Raw genomic sequence first — 20,250 nt, 5'->3', positions numbered from 1 at the left:
AGCGCTATAGTGTTTGCCTCTTCGAAGTGGTTCAAATAAGTTAACGAGTCTTTTTTGTTTCGTAATTTCCACTTTTGGAACACTTTACCTCTCTCTTTTGTATAAAGAGGTGAGGTTTGTTTATGGTTGATCCCGAATTGTTGTACTCCTTGTATTCAAATCTAATGGTTCTAATGAAACATTAATTATTAAAAAATATATATGATAGTGAATTGGTGGGGTTGAAAAAACATTCTTACTATTTAAAAAGAAGCTTTAGACCAAAGACTCAAGTTGCAAGAATCATAAATTTATTAAAGTAAAAATGTCGTGTCTAGAAGCTTTAGACTAGAGAATCAAGTTGCTAGAATCGTAAGTTTATTAAAGTATATATGTTGTGCCTGAAGTAAAGAACTTAATAGAGAATTCGAAATGTGTTTAAAAATTGTTGGGCATAGGAAAGTAAGTATCTTTGGGTTATCTTGGATGATTTATTGGAGCATAAAAAACCTCATAATTCATCAAAAATAGAGTATAAAAAAAATAATTCATGCCAAATGTCGAGCATGCCTATTGCAAAATTTGGAGTTTATAGAAATGGTTTTTTTTATAGGCAATGGGATTTATCATGACAGAAATATATAAACAACTCTATCATGACAGTGTCAAAAATAAAATAAAAAACTCTATCATGATCAATTTTCATTTTTATGTAAATTATTTTCAAACTTTCATTAAATGACAATTTCTATATTTTATTACTTTGTACTTTAAAATGTCTCTAAGGTGTCAACTAAGCCGTACAAATCAATTTTCATTTTTATGTAAATTATTTTCAAACTTTCATTAAATGACAATTTCTATATTTTATTACTTTGTACTTTAAAATGTTTCCAATCCCTATTTTCTATTCTTTTAGTAACAATTTAAATATTGTCCTAAGTCATGTGTTTTGGATTTTTTTTTGGTGCAGACAGTAGCAAACATAGTCTACATAGTCTATATGATTCGTTTGAAATAAATATTCTTCTTTGACTGCCCCGAAAATTTGAGCAGTAAAAGTAGAAATCAAGTTGGATGGTGTCAATATACAATGGATTGAAATTACTAGGTTATGCTTGCGCAAGTTTTGTCGAAATTGTAGATATTATAATATGTAAATAACATGATATCTTATATTAACTCATAGAATGAACTTTAATTTTTTATATTTTAAGTGCAAATGTTAATAAATAAATCTCATAGATTGATTGATTGATTTTATGTTTGAGTGATATTTATATTAAATCTTAGTAATTATCGAAATTGTAGATATTATAATATGTAAATAAGATAATATTTTAGATTAGATTAATTCATAGAACTAACGAATATTTTAGTTAGGTCAAATTAAGAAATTAAGTTATCAATATATATATAAAATATTATTGATATTTATTTATTGTAAGGTCGAACAAAACAAAAAATAAAGATATAATATAATAAAATATTACAAATAAAAAATGTATACATAATTTTGAAATGTATAAGAAAATAGAATCAAAGAATAAAGAAAAAAATAGTATATTATAATATATAAATAACATAATATTGTATATTAATTCATAGAACTAAAGAATATTTTAGTTAGATCAAATTAAAAAATTAAGTTTATATATATATATATATATATATATATATATATATATATATATAATTTATAAAGTTAGTTTTATACAATATTATTGATATTTAATTATTGTAAGGTCGAACAAAACAAAAAAGTTAAAGATAGAATATAATAAAATATTACAAATTAAAAATATATACATAATTTTGAGATGTATAATAAAATAGAATCAAAGAATAAAGAAAAAAACAGTACATTTTTTTAGGTAAATAAAGAGTTTAGAATGAAAAGACATAAATCATTTCCCTATAAAAAAGTTAAATATCATAATTACCTTTAGTAATCATTGATTAATATGTTGCAACTTTTATTTTATAATTTAATGCATGTGATTGCAAATTTTGATTTCTTATTCTTTTAGTACTTACGATATGTATTTTTAAATTATTATATTTGAGAAAATATTGTACTTTTATATCTTACAAAATTATACTGCTTTTACAATATTGTATGATTTACCTAAAAAAATATAATTTTGAGAAAATATTATAAAATAAATAAATCCAGGACATTAATGATACATTGCTGCAAGCTTACCACCAAACCATGCTTGTTTTGTTGTTTATAATTGCAAATCAGTTCTATATATTAATACTCTATTATTTTTCAATAATATATAATTTAAAAAAGCTGTACATATATAAATATAAATGTATTTTAATTAATGTTTTTTTTATAAAATATTTAATTAACGTTTTTAATTATCGTTTTTAATTAACTTTTTTTTATAATTACGTTTTTTTAATTAACTTTTTTCAATAATTACGTTTTTTTAATTAACTTTTTTTAATATATAAATGTTAATTAAAACCTCTTTTTAAATATGTTAAAAATTTATAAAATGTTATAAAATTTATAAAATGTTATAAAATTTATAAAATGTTAAAAATTTAAATTTTTTTTAATTAAATCTATATATATATATATATATATATATATATATATATATATATATATATATATATATATTTATTAACGTTTTTATTTACGTTTTTATTAAAAATATTTAAATTTTTTTTAGCAGAAATATTTATAAATTTTTAAAAAATATTTAGCAAAAATATTTAAAAAATTTATTAACGTTTTTAATAAAATATTTTAAATATTTATAATAAATTTATTAACGTTTTTAATAAAATATTTATTAACGTTTTTAATAAAATATTTTAAATCTATATATTTATTAACGTTTTTAAATATTTTAAATCTATATATTTTAAATATTTTAAATCTATATATTTATTAATGTTTAAAAGTATTTTAATTAACGTTTTTTTATAAAATATTTAATTAACGTTTTTAATTAACTTTTTTTATAATTATGTTTAAATGTATTTAATATGTACAGCTATTTTATATAAACATTATATATTATTAATTTTAAATAATGATTTTAATATTTTAATAAACATTTTTTTAATAATAAACATTTTTAACATTTTAATAAACGTTTTTTTAAATATGTTATAATATGTTAAAAATTTATAAAATGTTATAAAATTTATAAAATGTTATAAAATTTATAAAATGTTAAAAATTTAAATTTTTTTTAATTAAATCTATATATATATATATATATATTTATTAACGTTTTTATTTACGTTTTTATTAAAAATATTTAAATTTTTTTTAGCAGAAATATTTATAAATTTTTAAAAAATATTTAGCAGAAATATTTAAAAAATTTATTAACGTTTTTAATAAAATATTTTAAATATTTATAATAAATTTATTAACGTTTTTAATAAAATATTTATTAACGTTTTTAATAAAATATTTTAAATCTATATATTTATTAACGTTTTTAAATATTTTAAATCTATATATTTTAAATATTTTAAATCTATATATTTATTAATGTTTAAAAGTATTTTAATTAACGTTTTTTTATAAAATATTTAATTAACGTTTTTAATTAACTTTTTTTATAATTATGTTTAAATGTATTTAATATGTACAGCTATTTTATATAAACATTATATATTATTAATTTTAAATAATGATTTTAATATTTTAATAAACATTTTTTTAATAATAAACATTTTTAACATTTTAATAAACATTTTTAATATAACATTTTAATAAACATTTTTAACATTTTTATTGCCCAGGTTTTTTGAACACGTTTTATACATATATAGGTATATATAGGTAGTTTATTAACGTTTTTGTTTTATTAACATATATAGGTAGTTTACTGAATTAGTATACTTGGCAATTAACTGAAACAAGCATGGCAATAAAATTAGTATACTGAATTAGTATAGAAGAAGTACTTGGCAATTAAAATCAACAAGACAAACATGGTTTGGTGGTAAGCTTGCAGAAATATAATCTTAGTGACCTGGGTTCGAAATATGGTACGCGCATATGGTACTCATATTAACATATTTAATTAAATGTTGAATAATAACGAGAAAAAGTTTACAATTCATTTAAATAGTTTTACAAATAATTCCAAAACAAAAACATTTATATATAGGAATAATTAACTATTGATTCAAATATTTTTATCTATGGAATAATATATTTGATTTGTAAATTGAGTTTAATCAATTATATTAAATATTTATTATTAATTGTATTATATAATTTGATAGAATATTTCTTCATTATAATTTGTCAATTTAAGATTTTTGTTATTATAAAATATTTTAATTATCATCAAATATTTTTAAACAATGTTAAAATTAATTTATTTTTGTTTTAAAAATAGCATCAAAATATTGAATATTAATAAAAACATGAAGTTATTGGTAAAAGAAATTGAATATTAATGGGAACATGTAGTTATCCATCAAAATATTGAATATCAATAGTTTTTTCGGTACATGAAGTTATTAATCAAAATATTGAATATTAAAGGGAATATTAAATTACCGGTCAAAATATTAATGTATTGAATATTAACTGAAACATGAAGTTACTGATAAAAAAATGACATGTTAACGAGAGCATAAAATTACTGCTCAAAATATTGAATATTTACGAGAACACGAAATTTTTGATCAAACTATTGAATATTAACGGGAAAACAAAGTTATTGATCAAACTATATGGAATATTAACCGGAACATGAAGTTATTAATCAAAATATTGAATATTAACGAGAACATGAAGTTAGTAATCAAAATATTGAATATTAACGTGAGTATTAAATTTCAGAGCAAAGTATAAAATATTAACGGGAACATGAAGATACTGCTAAAAATATTGAATAATAACGGAAACATGGCATTATTAATCAAACTATTGAATATTAACAGGAACAAATTTGGAATATTAACGGAAACAAGAAATTAGTTATCAAAATATTCAATATTAACGGGAACATGAAGTTATTGATCAAAATATTAAATTTTAACAGGAACATGAAGTTACTGAATAAAATATTGAATATCAACGAGAACACGAAGTTACTGATCAAAATATTAAATATTAAGGGGAACATGAAGTTACTGGTCAAACTATTTAATATTAACGGGAAATGAAGTTTATTGATCAAAATATTGAATATTACTGGGAACACGGAGTTACTGATCAAAATATTGAATATTAACGGGAGCACGAAGTTATTGATTAAAATATTAAATATTAACGGGGGCACAAAGTTAATGATCAAAATTTTGAATATTATCGAAAACATTAAGTTACTGATCCAAATTTTAAAAATTAACGGGAACAAATTTTGAATATTAACGGGAACACGAAGTTACTGATCAAAATAATAAATGTTGGCAGGAACTCGAAGTTATTGACAAAATATTGAATATTAACAGGAACACGAAGTTACTGATAAATTTTTGAATATTAACAGAAACATTAAGTTACTGATAAATTTTTTGAATATTAACGGAAACGAATTTGGAATATTAACGGGAACACAAACTTATTGATCAAAATAATGAATATTAATGAGAACAAGGAGTTACTGATCAAAATAATGAATATTAACAAGAACATGAAGTTACTGATCAAAATATTGAAAATTAACGGGAATACGAAGTTACTTATCAAAATAATGAATATTAACGAGAACATGAAGTAACTGGTCAAAGTATTTTTCTATTAATTATGTATTTTGAATGAATCATTATTATAAATGGAGTTTGTAGTGGTTTCTCACTGGCATACAAGGGAGAGCTGATAGTTTGAGATTGGGCTGATAGTTTGTAGTTATAATTGAGCCAAAATAATTAATTTTCTCCTTAGCTAGCAAAAAATAATCGATTCTCCTTAGCTGATAGTTTGAGATTGGACTAATAGTTTGTAGTTTAATCAATTATATTAAATAGTAGGGCCGTCTTTGAGGGCGTGCAAGGCGAGCTACCGCACAGGGCCTCAAATTTTTTACGATTAAATTGTAACTAAATAGGGTCTCATAAATCTTTGTCACAGTTAAAATGAGGGTAAATAGAGCCTCTAATTATTTTGTCATGGTTGAACCATGACTAATCTACACAGAGCCTCCAAAAAATTGAGACGGCCTTGTTAAATAGTTATCACTAATTGAATTATATAATTTGATTGAATATTTCTTCACTATAATTTGTGAATTTGCGATTTTAAAATTTTCCTTCATTATAATTTGTCAAATAAAATATTATTATTTTTATAATTTTTTTAATTTTAATCAAAACTTAAACTTTTACTAATATCTTTTATTTTTCTCAATCACAATGCGCGAAAACGACGCGCGCCCGTGCGAACGCACGGGTAAGACACTAGTTTTGGTCAATGAAAACTTCTAAAGATATAAAGTATTAATGTTGATTAAAAAGTTAATTAAACACGCTTGTGGTGTTAGCTCAGAAAATAGGAGCTTAGTTTAGTAATTATAAGATGCTGAGTTTGAATTTTTTTTACTGAAATTAACTGAAATTATTTTTACTGTAGATTTACTTTTGAAAAGATATTTTTCCTGGCATTCATTTCTTTATGCTTAAGGGATGTTGTCCTATTATACCTTGCTTCATTTATCACAATCTCCTTTTTATCTATGCTTGCTTCACCTTTGAGATTTGTGGTGTGTATATAACTCCAACCACTACAACACATATTTCTATCTCTCCCCTTCACTCTCCAGTTTCCACTTTCCACTCTATCTTTGGTATGTTGTGCCACAAATTACTACAACAAAAATCAGTCTATTATACATATATTTATTACTTTAAAAATCTGTGTTCTCTCTTATACATTGCTTTATTAATTGTTAATTTCATTTTTTATAATATTTCTTAGTAGTGAAAACTACATGTTAGCCGCTGACTGAACATAAATTTTCGTTATATTTGTGTTCTGTGCTTGGAGTATTTAACATCCATGACGTTTTTCTTATATTAATTTAAGTTAAATTGTAAATTTTAAATTCATTCACATTTATTTTTTTATTTTAAGGAAAGGTGAACCTATATTTTATTTCTTTATTAAATTTAATATGAATTTTATAAAGAATTTTTAATTAATTGAGTTTATTTTTCAGCATGAGCTTAATCTTTTTATGTTATACTTTCAAGTCGTTATCACTTATCTCGTATATAGAATAGATTAACAGAAAACATACATCATTGCAGATAATACAATTTTCTAGAAAAATGGATACGACCATGAGCATCGTTGAAAGACGGTCCGTTTCAGAGCCACCATGCTTCGATGCTAAAAATTGTGCGGAATGGAAGAAGAGTATGATGATATACATACAATCTGTCGACTACAAACTTTGGCTTGTGATCAAGAATGGACCAAAAGTTCCGAAGAAAACAATAAACGGTGAAGAAATTGAGAAATCTGAAGATGAGTTCAATGATGAAGACATGAAGATGATGGAACAAGAAGCAAAAGCAAAACATATTTTATGTTGTGCCTTAAATCCAGTTGATCTTAAAAGAGTTTCAAGTTGCCATACCGCAAAGGAAATGTGGCAGAAGTTTGAAAACATAACTAAAACAGATAGCCTTATGTCAAAATTTCGCCACACGGCGTACTTAATCCATGCGGCAAATCGTATAAAGAAAAGGAGGGCTCATGAAAGTTATTTAGAGGCAGTATCAGGAGTACACGTCCAAGCAGAGGCAGCTCCCAACACTTCTAACTCAGTAATTTTGGAAGAAACAAGTATTGTTCTCTCTCACAAAATGTTTGGTACTTATATATAATGTCAGTTATTACTGAACACTCAATTTAATAATTTTGTTCTAATGTTAAAAATTAGGTTCTTATCAAAATGACGCACACAAATTCAGAAAGAGAAATTCTATTTATAGAATTAAGGAATATTTTCAATTATTATCAACTACATATTCAACAATAAATTTTCTTTTATTTTACTTTTAAATTGATACTAAAATGACATATATTAGAAACCAATTTTATATTAAATTTTTAAATTTTGAGATCTTGTTTAGGTATCGGCCCTTATATTTTTCAACCTCAAATTCAAAAGTATTAATTTCTATAGCTGCGTAGAGATCAAAGTTCTGAGCGCGATTACTATGGCCATTGTTGGTCTCGCAAAAATCTCAGCCCTAGTGTAATATTGATATGAAATATTGCATAACAAATTGGAAATATGTATTTTCAATTTTTATCCACCACTTCTATATTATTTAGATCTTTTAATTGTTTGTATAATTTTGTTTTAGGTGATGATCTTGAGAAAGGGTTTTCCCACCTTTGTGTTTCCATTGAGAAGCTTGCATTAGAAGGGAATTGGCAAGCAGCAAAGGGCATGATAGAAAAAGAAAAAAAGTTGATAAATGCTCCCATAACAACTTCGAAGTTTAGACTACTGCATATTGCAGCAGCTGCAAATCAAATTGAATTTGTGAAGCAGCTATTAATAATGATGGATAGAGATGATTTAGAATTGAAAGATCACAATGGCCATACTGCTTTCTGTTTTGCTGCTGCAGCTGGAAACATAAAAATTGTTGACTTAATGCTGCGAAGAAACGACAAGTTACTAACAATAAGAGATGTAGATGGATATACTCCTATTCAGAATGCTGCTCTGCTAGGAAGATGCAAAATGACATGGCATCTATATGAATCCACCAGACCTTATTTTCAAGATGAAGATTGGAATTTATTATTCTTTACTTGTATAGACGCTGGCATTTATGGTAAGTTCTACTAACAATTGTAATTCATTATTTTTCTCCAAAATGGGCAAGTTTTTTTAAATTTGGATATTAGCTGCTATCAATAAATACCGCACTCAGAACATCAATAGTCATTCGTTTAAGATCAAACGATAAAAAATGCATTTAGTAATTTTTTATTTATTAGTAAAAAACAAACTTGGTTTCAAATTATTTGATCTTGATAGGTTGACCGTCAATATTCTGATCACGTGAATGTAAAGAATAACTTATTGCAGGGAATATTGAGTTCAACATTTAATCTTTATTTGGGAGTTGAATTTTTGAAGGGTTTTATAATGGAAGACTATGTCTATAAGTGTTGATATTTTTAAAAACTTTAAAAAAAATATGATTTTATATGATAATGTAGTTTTTTTATTTTATTTTAAGTAAAGAGATATAGAAACAACCCTACAATACCTTTTCCTCCAAAAACTACCTCCAAATCCAAAAACAGTAAACAAACAATTATCAATGCCTTAAACTCATCTTATGATTAGAGGTGTCAATTTAAGGGGCCAATTAATTTGGGCCCTAAGCCCCTATAAAGAGAGGGCCTAAAATAATTTTAAAATAGTAAGCCCTCAAATACATAGGGCCTAATATTAGAAGACCCCAAAATTTGAAAAAGGGCTATAAGGCCCCAAATAAAATAAAAAACTTAATTTTAAAAAATAGAATAAAATCAAAAAAATAAATAACTTAAAATAAAAAATTTTAAAAATATGTTTAAAATTTTCAAAAAAAAAAACTTGTTAAATTAGTTTTTTTTAAAAAATTTAACAAAAAATAAATTAAAAATTCATTTAAAAAATTCCAGCCTGTGATACATATGCTTAAAGGTACTGCTGATGTGCAGGTTCCACCATACCCCTCTCCTGTTAGTATTCAATATTCTCTAATTTAATAACTTGGTAAGCAAGGTTGGCAGTAGGTGCTAAATGCTAACATTGTTGTGTTGTTTTAATTGATTTGGATTTGGATTTATGTTTCTTCAAAATTAGTTTTTCTTTGATATAAATAAAGATTACACAATTATTTTGTTTTGTTTTGGATAAAGTTAGCTTGAGTATATTAATAATCAAATTTTATGTACAAAAATGCATGAGTATGATAGACTTCGTGCGTGTATGATCACAAGAGTGTTTATGTTCTAATTATGTGAGATTATGAATGAATCTCCAACTCTTGGGCTGGAATATTAATAATATTAATAGGTGGCTTCACGGTGCAGGGGAAGCTTTGCTGAACGGAAAAAGATAGAGTCTTGTGCTATTATGCTACAGGAAATGAAGTTTCTATTAGTTTTTGGATTAAAATAAGGCCCCTTCAATAGGGCAAAAAAAATGCATTATATAAAGGGCCTAAAATTTTAGGGCCCAATATAAATCTCAAAAATTTGAGGCTCAATATAATAGGGCTTTAAGACTTTTAATTATAGGAGTTCTATTGATTTTGTCATTTCAACATTGATCAATTGAAAGAATGTGAATGACTCTTAAATCCTACTATTTAAAGACGGTGATGTCAACTGTCATCATAGTTTTGACGTGATTTTTAAGCATTTGACTTAATATATTAGTCTTTAAATTATCAATTATGAAAACGTTGATCCTAATATTATTTTTTTCCGTAATTTAAGACTTAGCCTTAAAAATGGTAAAAGATAGGAATGCACTAGCTTTTGCACGCGATTCAGAAGAAAATACAGCTCTGCATGTCTTGTCTCAAAATCAAACATCCATGGATTCTTGTTGTCATGATCCAGAACATGATGATAGTTCCAGAATGATCAATCCTGGTAAATAGATACAATTCCATTTGATTTTATTAATATTTTTTTACAATTCTTTAATGAATTTTATGTCGATTAATAAAGTTTTTTATTGCAGACGTGAGAAAAGCTGTGGTTTTCCAATTGGTTAAATTTCTCTGGACTACTATTCTTGATAAACACAAAAACTCGAAGGATGAGTTAAAAAAAATAAGAAATGAACCTTCTAAACTAATATTTGATGCTGCAAAAGTTGGAAATTTTGAGTTGTTATCAGAGCTTGTTAGTGGTTATCCTAATTTGATATGGGATGTGGATAGCGAAAATCGAACTATATTACACTTTGCTGTTTTGCATCGCCATACCAGTTTCTTCCACCTTGTAAATAAAATAGGACAAATAAAAGGTGCCATCGGGGAATATAAAGATAAACATGGGAACACGATATTGCACTTAGCTGCAAAATTAGCACCAAAAGGTCAACTTGACTGGGTTTCTGGAGCAGCTTTTCAAATGCGTCTCGAGTTGTTATGGTTTGAGGTACAATTCCTTTTTCTTGTTGCTTTTAATTTTCATAAAGTACTGGATGGTTATGAACTTTAAGGCTATGTTTGGGAGTTTGGAGGGGAAGGGAGGGAAGGGTTTTGGAAAATAGGAAGAATTAAGTGAAAATAAGAAAAGGATTTTGGGTAGGAGGGTTTTGGAGGGTTTGGTTTTATTCATAACACCAAAAACCCCATAAAATGGGGGAACTCAAAAATTGTATTGAATGAGGGTTTTGGAGGGTTTTGGAGGGCTTACATAAATCATCCAAATATCCTTTAGGTTGTTATACTATTTTGAAAATTAAGAATTTTGTAATGATAATGACTCTTTTATCATTCTAAACAAAATCATTTTTTCAAAAAATGTCAAATATTTTTCTATATTTTTTAAAAAATTCGTTTTCGGAAGCCTTCCCCTCCCCTCCCCTCCAAACTCCCAAACATAGCCTAACTGTTTTATTTAATTATAAAATAATAAACTCTAGCTTCCTAAAATATTTTGGTGGGATAATTAATTTGGCTTAATACCAATTTATTACTATAACACTTTATGACAATGATTAAATATTTTTTTTATAATTAGGTGGATGTTTTTAATTTGATATATATGTATTATATGTAATAACTTTAATATTGCTCAATATGAAGTAAATTTGTACAATTAAGTCGATTTCACCTAAACTAAACAAATTAATGAAAAAATTTGAGTTTGATGTGAGAAGACAGTATTCACATTCATGTCCTATGTATAAATAAAAATTTATATTATAGGTGAAATCCAAGACATGTAGAAGCTCATTGTTCCAACTTTGAGAGTTGTATATAACTAACTACTATAACAATGTAAGATTAGCCATTTAATACACAGGGATCATCAATTATACATGATATAGTACATCTAACTAAGATATACATAGTTTAGATGGACAAGGGTTTGTGATTCTTAGGATAACTAAAAATGAAAGTACAAAATGTTAATGCTTAAGAATCTTTATTCTTTATAGCCAAATTTACTGTTTTATGTAAATTATATCCTATTCTACTACATAAATTAAACACAAACATATTTTTACATATCTAATTTACTACATTGTCATATGATAGAAAGTAAAACAGGTAATGATGCCAGCACAAATAAAGTTGAGAAATTCAGAAGACCTCACTGCACAAGAACTATTTTCAAAGGAGCATAATAATCTAAGGGAAAGTGGAGAGGAGTGGATGAAAAAAACTGCTGAGTCTTGTACGCTAATTTCAACTGTCATTGCTACTGGAGTTTTCACTGCTGCAACTAGTTTACCAGGAGGAACTAATGATGACACGGGAAAACCAAACTATTTATCTAACACATCATTTTTGGTGTTTGCAATATCAGATGCATTGGCACTCATCTCATCTTCAACGGCAATATTGATCTTCTTATCTATTCTTGTCTCACGCTATAGAGAGTATGATTTTAATAAATCATTGCCTTTAAAGCTAATATTTGGATTGATCACATTATTCATCTCTATCGCAAGCATGATGGTAGCATTTAGCAGTGCCTTCTTCATTATATACTATCATGGTTTAAAGTGGGTTCCTAGTTCCATTGCAATACTTTCTTCCATCCCGATACTTTTGTACATATGTTTGCAGTTTTCACTATTTTCAGATATTATTTACCCAAGCTACTATTGGAGGAAGATATCTATGTCTGGTAAAAACATGCTTGATGTACTCAAGAAGTAAAGGATCATTATTGTAAGGAAAATGCTTACGGTAAAAGACAAGTGTGACACCAAAAAATGCAAGAATCTTATTTTTTGGATGGTGTCAATTGAAATTTGAAGCATCTAAATGATTTTCATTTTGTTGAGGTGGTGAGTGTTTTCATTCTACATTTTGGCTTATGTAACCTTGGATTTGTATTCCCCTCTCTCCGTCTATAAATCATTAGTAACAAACATCATTACTCTCGTTGTAATATGTACTGAATTTATTTCTATAAATTGTTGATTTAAGTTATAATATTGAAATTGTTCCGTTTTTAGTCATATTTGTTTGATAATTCATATCATGATATTACCCTTAGTTCAGTATATAATATCACTCTCTAATTTATTGAGAAATGATGTTAGTGACGAAAGATTACTCATAACTAGTTCCATGAAGAAGTATACCTATCTAAAAAGTATAAAAAAAGTATAAATATTAACGATTTCCTAATTTTTAAATAAGACTTTAATATGGGGCACTTATATATTTTCGAATCCCTCCAAATTTTGAAAATAACTATTTTCCTTTATTTGAACCTGTTGCGGTTTGGGAAAAAGAAATGATGGGACACTGATGATAATCTTCTTGAATGAGGGCTTTGATCTCCTTTACAGCTGCAAGGAGTGGACCTGCATGGTTAACACTCCAACGCTCAAGCCAGGTCAATATTAAAAAAGAGTAAAGTGAAATTAGAGACCAGAGATTGTGTACTTTCTAAGAGAATTTGAATTGTTTTATATGATGAGTTGAGTATAGTGGGCTTGAGACGGATTGGCCCTTGGCCCATTGGGTCTTTGGTCGGTCATTGAGGGAGAAGGGGTTAGTCTTACATACCATTGGTGTATTCCTTTTCCACCTTCAGTAAAAGTTGTTGTGTCTTTTGTATCTACATCTTCAGTAAAAGACGATGTTTTGATTCTTTCCTACCTTCAGTAAAAGCAGGTAGTCCACCTTTAGTAAAATTCGGTGCATCTTTTGTATCTACATCTTCAATAAAAGTCGATGTTTAGATCCTTTCCAACCTTCAGTAAAAGATGGTAGTCCACCTTCAGTAAAAGTTTGTGCATCTTTTGTATCTACAGTAAAATGTCCATGTTTAGATCCTTTCCTACCTTCAATAAAAGCTGGTAGTCCACCTTCAGTAAAAGTCGGTGCCTCTTTTGTATTTACTGTAAAAGTCGATGTTTAGATCCTTTCCTACCTTCAATAAAAGCTAGTAGTCCACCTTTCATTAAAAGTCGGTGCATCTTTTGTATCTTCATCGTCAATTAAAGTTGATGTTTAGATCATTTCCTACCTTCAGTAAAAGTCGGTAGTCCACCGCCAGTAAAAGTTGGTGTATTATTACATCTCTAGTGAAAGATGATGCTTTAACCTTTTTTGTGCGTAATATTTTCCCCAATAAAGTATCTTTTCCCAGCAAAGTCTTGTTTTCCCCAGTGGAGTTCTTCCCACAAGACATTTGTCTTCCACGGTCAATTTCTTTCTTCTTACTGGTGATGTTAGGTTTCCCAATATTTCACAATCATGACTAATGCATTCATTAGCATTGCATTACATCTTAGGTTAAAAAATTTGTGTTTTATATTTAAGTCTCTTCAATCGTGTCGAAACAAAGAATTCCAATCATCGTTTCATTTTCATCTTTTGACCCTAAGATCATAATCCCAATTTTTCACAATCACAATTTTTCGTGTCTACATCTTTTGACAATCCCAATATTTCACAATCCTAATTTTTGACCCTAAGATCATACATCATTTGCATCTTAATCATTAATCAAGAGCTTCATCTTAAAGCTTTATTTTTGGTGTTATGCTCACTTCATCACTGAGGGGAACCATCAAGCACCAATGTTTGTTTTGATTGTATATGTTATACTAACCAAAATACCAAAAATATTGCTTAATTTCTTTTGTATGTTTGTGTTTTGTAGGTATCAAGCCAAAACATCCATTAAACAAGGCATCTTCAAAAAATCTGACAGGGGAAATCGATTTCCCTTTGGATGAAATCGATTTCCATAGTGCCAAATTCTCACTTTTTCACAGTGGAAATCGATTTTCCTCCTGGGTAAATCGATTTCATGCAGCAAATTTAGGCCAAAAAGAAACAATTCTCAAGCTTAGTGATATTTGACACCATTTTTTGGGAGAATATTCTTGATCTCATAATTTCATGCCTCATCATAATTAAATCCTATCATACACCCTCATTTGATGACATGTGCACCACTTGATCATTTCTTGGATCACTTTTTATTATTATCAACATTCCACATCATTGCTATAATTAATTTCTTTCATAAACCTCATTTAAATCCCATTTCTTACCAATTAAATTCAAGTTAATCTCCAAGGGACAATTACCAATTTGCCACTACCCTCACTTCCAATTCTATAAATAGAGGCATCCTCTCCTTTAATTCACAAGCTTTTGATAGCCAAACTCACCTTGCAAAAATTTCTCTAGAAGCTTTTGAGAGCCAAAATCAGTCTTGCGAATTCTCTTCCCAACCTTTCCCAAATCACTCAAAGCTCTCCCTCTCCAAAAAAGTTAGTGAGATTCACAGTGAATCTTAATAATCTTTGAGCTAAACCTACATCCAAACACATTTTCTTCATCGAATCTTGGTAGATCAAGGCTTGTTGGTGTTTGTTCTTGGAGAAGTTGATTTCAATTGGTAATTTCTAGATCCACTTCCTTCCTTCAAGATGTAATCCTTTGTTGATTATGTGTGTTACATATATGGTGTTATTTTGGTGCTATTTGATGGTAGTTTTCATGCACAATTGTATCTAAGATCACAAGGTGTTTGGTTTTATGTTTAAACAAGTTTTCTCCCTTTAGAAAGTGCACTATTTTTCTGAAAAATGCACTGATGAAATCGATTTCCCTCTGGATGAAATCAATTTCATGCTGTTGTTTTGCGCAGTTTTTGAAAAATGCAGTTGATGAAATCGATTTCCCTCTGAATGAAATCGATTTCATGCTGACAGAATCCTGTTTTTTGCCTTTTTAAACTTATTTTTGATGATTCCTCTTCTCCTACTCCCTTCTTTTGATGTTTACTTTGAATTGCATGTTTAGAGATCTAATTCGTCTTCAAATTCAATGGAATTAGGGTGTTGATGTGATTCTCTTTTAAATCAAATTTGAATTTCTCTTTTTCCTCCATTATGCTTGAAATTGATATCCATTAATCACTTGAATCACAAAGTTGAGTTCAACAAGAAACCAATCAATTTCTCCAATTGAACTTGAATGAATACCAATCCAATGATAATTCCAAATCAATTCCAATCCTTAATGAACACAAACCATTCTACGTGCAACTTCAATGTACCCGTAATTCGATTCAATTAAACTAGCAATAATAAGATTGCCTCGATCAAGATTGAGCCCACAAATTCATATCTCGCGCCATGGCCCAAAGATTTAACGATTCAATCCACTAACAACTTACATTGAAAAGAAAAAGCTAATACCCTTGATGAATTAAGATGTCCATGAATCAACCCGAATTCCACATTTCAATGCATACAGAAGAACCAGTCGACACAATCTTATCTGAAGTAGGAAACTCAAAGATTTAGAGAAACCCTAACACTCGAAACCCTTGATCCCATGTTAGATTTATTGATGAATGAATGCCATATGCAAATGATCTAACAGAAAGTATGCAAATGAAATGCAAAGCCTAAGCCAAATAAAACTAGAATCAGGAGGGCAAATTTTGGGGTGCAACAGACACGGGCGCCCGCGTCAGCTTCTGTTAGCTTAAATTTTATTTTTTTGGTCCCATGCCTCCTAACACGTCCCGTGTCAGCCCCCTACTTTAGAATTATGCTTTGAGGTTCTCATCAAAGTTATAGCCCTTTTTGTTAGCAAAATTTTGCCGCTAGAACCACCTCATTCCGAGTTACAAAGCTCTAGTTATGATCAAAATACTACACGCTTGTCACGAGATGAGAAACATGCTGAAAATTTCCAAATCCCACACTTGCTAACACGGGCCTTGTCAGCCCCGTGACTTTCATCTCTTTTGCACTTTCTTGGCCACGCTTCATCCTAACATGGCCAGTGCCAGGTTACCTGGGTGGTCGCGTCAGGCCTCTTGTAGCATGATTTTTCACTTCCTTAAAAACTCCGCTTGTTGTACCTTTTCACATTGATTTGTCTCGATTTATTCCTTTGAGCCTGCAAACTGTACAATACACAAACAAAGCATAAAATGTAGAAGAATGAAGTAAAATGCTTGACAATATAAAGCAAAGATGACTAAAATAAACGGTAAATAAACATGTAAAAACCACTGATCAGTACCGTACATCTGTTCGTACTTCAATAGGGGCAACTCCCTTTTCTCTGGTTTATGGTATGGAAGCAGTGCTCCCCATTGTGGTTGAGATTCCATCGTTGAGGGTTTTAAGGGAACCCGAATTATCTAAGGCGGAATGGTGCCAGAGCAGGTTTGATCAATTGAAATTTGATAGAAGAATAGAGAATGACGGCTTTATGCCATGGTCAGTTGTAGTAGAAAAGAATGAAGAAAGCTTTTTATAAGAAGGTTCAACCTCGTGTATTCAGAGAAGGTGAACTCATGATCAAAAGGATGTTGTCTTTCACCTCTAATTCAAGAGGCAAGTGGACTCCTAATTTTGAAGGACCGTATGTTGTTAAGAAATCCTTCTCTGGAGGTGCATTAATTCTTGCAACTATGGATGGAGAGGAGCTCCCACGTCCCGTGAATGGTGATGTAGTAAAGAAATACTTTGCCTAAAAATAATAAAAGAACAGCTCGCTAAGTTGAAAACCCGAAATGGCGGCTTAGGCAAAAAGGAGCGTCTCGGCTTAATTCTTTCCAAGCCGTCAAAATTTTGTTCTGACAACTATTGGCTCATTTTTTGCAGATGATACCTCGAGTGTCCTGCTTGAGACATGCTTAAATGTACTACTGTTGTATTCTGTCTATAATGAATCGATTATTGAGCTAGTTTTGGAAGCATATACATCAATAGCATGCATAAAAAAAAGTCATACATTCATTTTGCCGTCGGGGAAAGTTTACTTTCACCTGAGTCTCCTTTCACATAGAGAATCTCTAGGCAAAAAAGTGTTCACTTCCTTTTAATTCCCCACTGAATTCGTTCATCAAGGATGATCTATTTTTCAGTACTTCTGTTCGAGCCTATTCATGAACTGAAAAATCTAGTGAGCTATGCCCTCACTCGATCAAGTCTTATTTGACAGTTTCATTCTAGTTGTTCGTGGATTTAATTTCAGTTGTGGATGACTCTTGTTGAAATCGTGAACTTGTGTTTGCAACCTTGATCTTTGAAAAACAAAGTTTGTTGATATACCTTTGTTTTCTTTCCTACCTTCAGTAAAAGCTGGTAGTTCATCTTTAGTAAAAGTCGGTGCATCTTTTATATCTACATCTTCAGTAAAAGTCGATGTTTAAATCTTCTCTACCTTCCGTAAAAGCTGGTAGTTCACCTTCAGTAATAGTCGGTGCATCTTTTGTATCTACATCTTCAGTAAAAGTCGATGTTTAGATCTTTTCCTACCTTCAGTAAAAGTCAGTAGTCCAACTAAAGTAAAAGTTGGAGTATTCCTTTTCTACCTTCAGTAAAAGTCGGTAGTCCACCTTCAGTAAATTTTGGTGAATCTTTTGTATCTACATCTGCAGTAAAAGTCGATGTTTAAATCTTTCCTACCTTCACTAAAAGCTGGTAGTCCACCTTCAGTAAAAGTTGGTGTATTCCATTTCCACCTTCAGTAAAAGTTGGTGTGTCTTTTGTATCTAAATCTTTAATGAAAGTCGATATTTAGATCCTTTCCTACCTTCAGTAAGAGCTAGTAGTGCACCTTCAGTAAAAGTTGGTCCATCATTTTTATCTACATCTTCTGTAAACGTCGATGTTTAGATCCTTTCTTACCTTCAGTAAAAGCTAGTAGTCCACCTTTAGTAAAAGTTGGGTATTCCTTTTCTACCTTCAGTAAAAGCTGGTAGTCCACCTTCAGTAAAAGTCGGTGCATCTTTTGTATCTTCATCTTTAGTAAAAGTCTTTATTTAGATTATTTCCTACCTTCAATAAAAGTCGGTAGTCCACCGCCAGTAAAAGTTGGTGTATTCTTCCATCTCCAATGAAAGATGATGCTTTAACCTTTCTTGTGCAAAATATTTTCCCCAGTAAAGTATCTTTTCCCAAAAAAGTCTTGTTTTCCCCAATGGAGTTCTTCCTACAAGACATTTGTCTTCCATGGTGGATTTATTTCTTCTCCCTAGTGATGTTAGGTTTCCCCATATTTCATAATCATGTCTAATGCATTCATTAGCATTGCATTACATCTGAGTTTCAAAAATTGTGTGTTTTATATTTAAGTCTCTTTGATCGCGTCGAAATGAAGATTTCCAATCATCGTGTCACTGGATAGAAGAAACTTAAATAAGGGCATCTGTCATACCCCAATTTTTGACCCTAAGATCATACATCATTTGCATATCAATCATTAATCAAGAGCTTCATCTTAAAGCTTTGTTTTTGGTGTTATGCTCACTTCATCTCTGAGGGGAACCATCAAGCACCATTGTTTGTTTAGTTTGTATATGTTATACTAACCAATATACCAAAAATATTATTTTCTTTCTTTTGTATCTTTGTGTTTTGTAGGTATCAAGCCTAAGCATCCATTAAACAAGGCATTTTCAACATTTCTTACAAGGGAAATCGATTTCCCTTCGGATGAAATTGATTTCCGTAGTACATTTTACGCCAGATTCTCACTTTTTCATAGAGGAAATCGATTTACCTTCTGGGTAAATTGATTTCATGCAGCAAATTTTGGCAAAAAAGGAACAATTCTCAAGCTTAGTGATATTTGGCATCATTTTTTGTGAGAATATTCTTGATCTCATAATTCCATGTCTCATCAAGATTAAATCCTATCATACACCCTCATTTGATGACATATGCACCACTTGATCATTTCTTGGATCACTTTTTATTATTAGCAAAATCACATTGAATCTTACTGATCTTTCAGCTAAACCTTCATCCAAACACTTTTTCTTCATCCATTCTTAGTAGATCAAGGCTTGTTGGTGTTTTTTCTTGAAGAAGTTCATTTCAATTGGTAATTTCTAGATCCACTTCCATCCTCAAAGATTGATCCTTTGTTAATTATGTGTTCTATATCTATGGTGTTGTTTTGGTGTTATTTGATGGTATTTTCGTACACAATTGTATTCAAGATCACAAGGTATTTGGTTTTATGTTTAAACAAGTTTTCTCCCTTTAGATGCTGTTTTTTTCTGAAAAATGCACTAATGAAATCGATTTCCCTCTAGTTGAAATCGATTTCATGTTGTTGTTTTGT

At 28.9% G+C, this 20,250-nt stretch overlaps 1 protein-coding gene across 1 annotated transcript; it reads left to right on the top strand.

Annotated features, from left to right (window-relative positions):
* Nucleotides 1-6,725: 6,725 nt before the first annotated feature.
* Nucleotides 6,726-13,066, top strand: LOC131599606 (uncharacterized). Its single transcript, XM_058871899.1, has 6 exons — nt 6,726-6,758; nt 7,222-7,762; nt 8,290-8,769; nt 10,433-10,591; nt 10,683-11,104; nt 12,214-13,066. Exons 2-6 carry the CDS (start codon nt 7,243-7,245, stop codon nt 12,838-12,840), a joined length of 2,208 nt encoding a protein of 735 aa, XP_058727882.1. The 5' UTR covers nt 6,726-6,758; nt 7,222-7,242; the 3' UTR covers nt 12,841-13,066.
* The last annotated feature ends 7,184 nt before the right edge of the window (nt 13,067-20,250 follow it).

The sequence above is a fragment of the Vicia villosa genome, linkage group LG4 (genome assembly GCF_029867415.1).
Source record: "Vicia villosa cultivar HV-30 ecotype Madison, WI linkage group LG4, Vvil1.0, whole genome shotgun sequence".
NCBI lineage: Eukaryota > Viridiplantae > Streptophyta > Magnoliopsida > Fabales > Fabaceae > Vicia > Vicia villosa.
Note: the sequence above shows the minus strand (reverse complement) of the source record. Positions and strands in the feature narration are given on the sequence as shown.

Coding starts and splice junctions, on each gene's coding strand:
- LOC131599606 (XM_058871899.1), top strand. CDS start 7,243: ATGGATACGACCATGAGCATCGTTGAAAGACGGTCCGTTTCAGAGCCA. Junction 7,763..8,289: donor AGTAATTTTGGAAGAAACAA/GTATTGTTCTCT, acceptor ATTTTGTTTTAG/GTGATGATCTTGAGAAAGGG. Junction 11,105..12,213: donor TCGAGTTGTTATGGTTTGAG/GTACAATTCCTT, acceptor GTCATATGATAG/AAAGTAAAACAGGTAATGAT.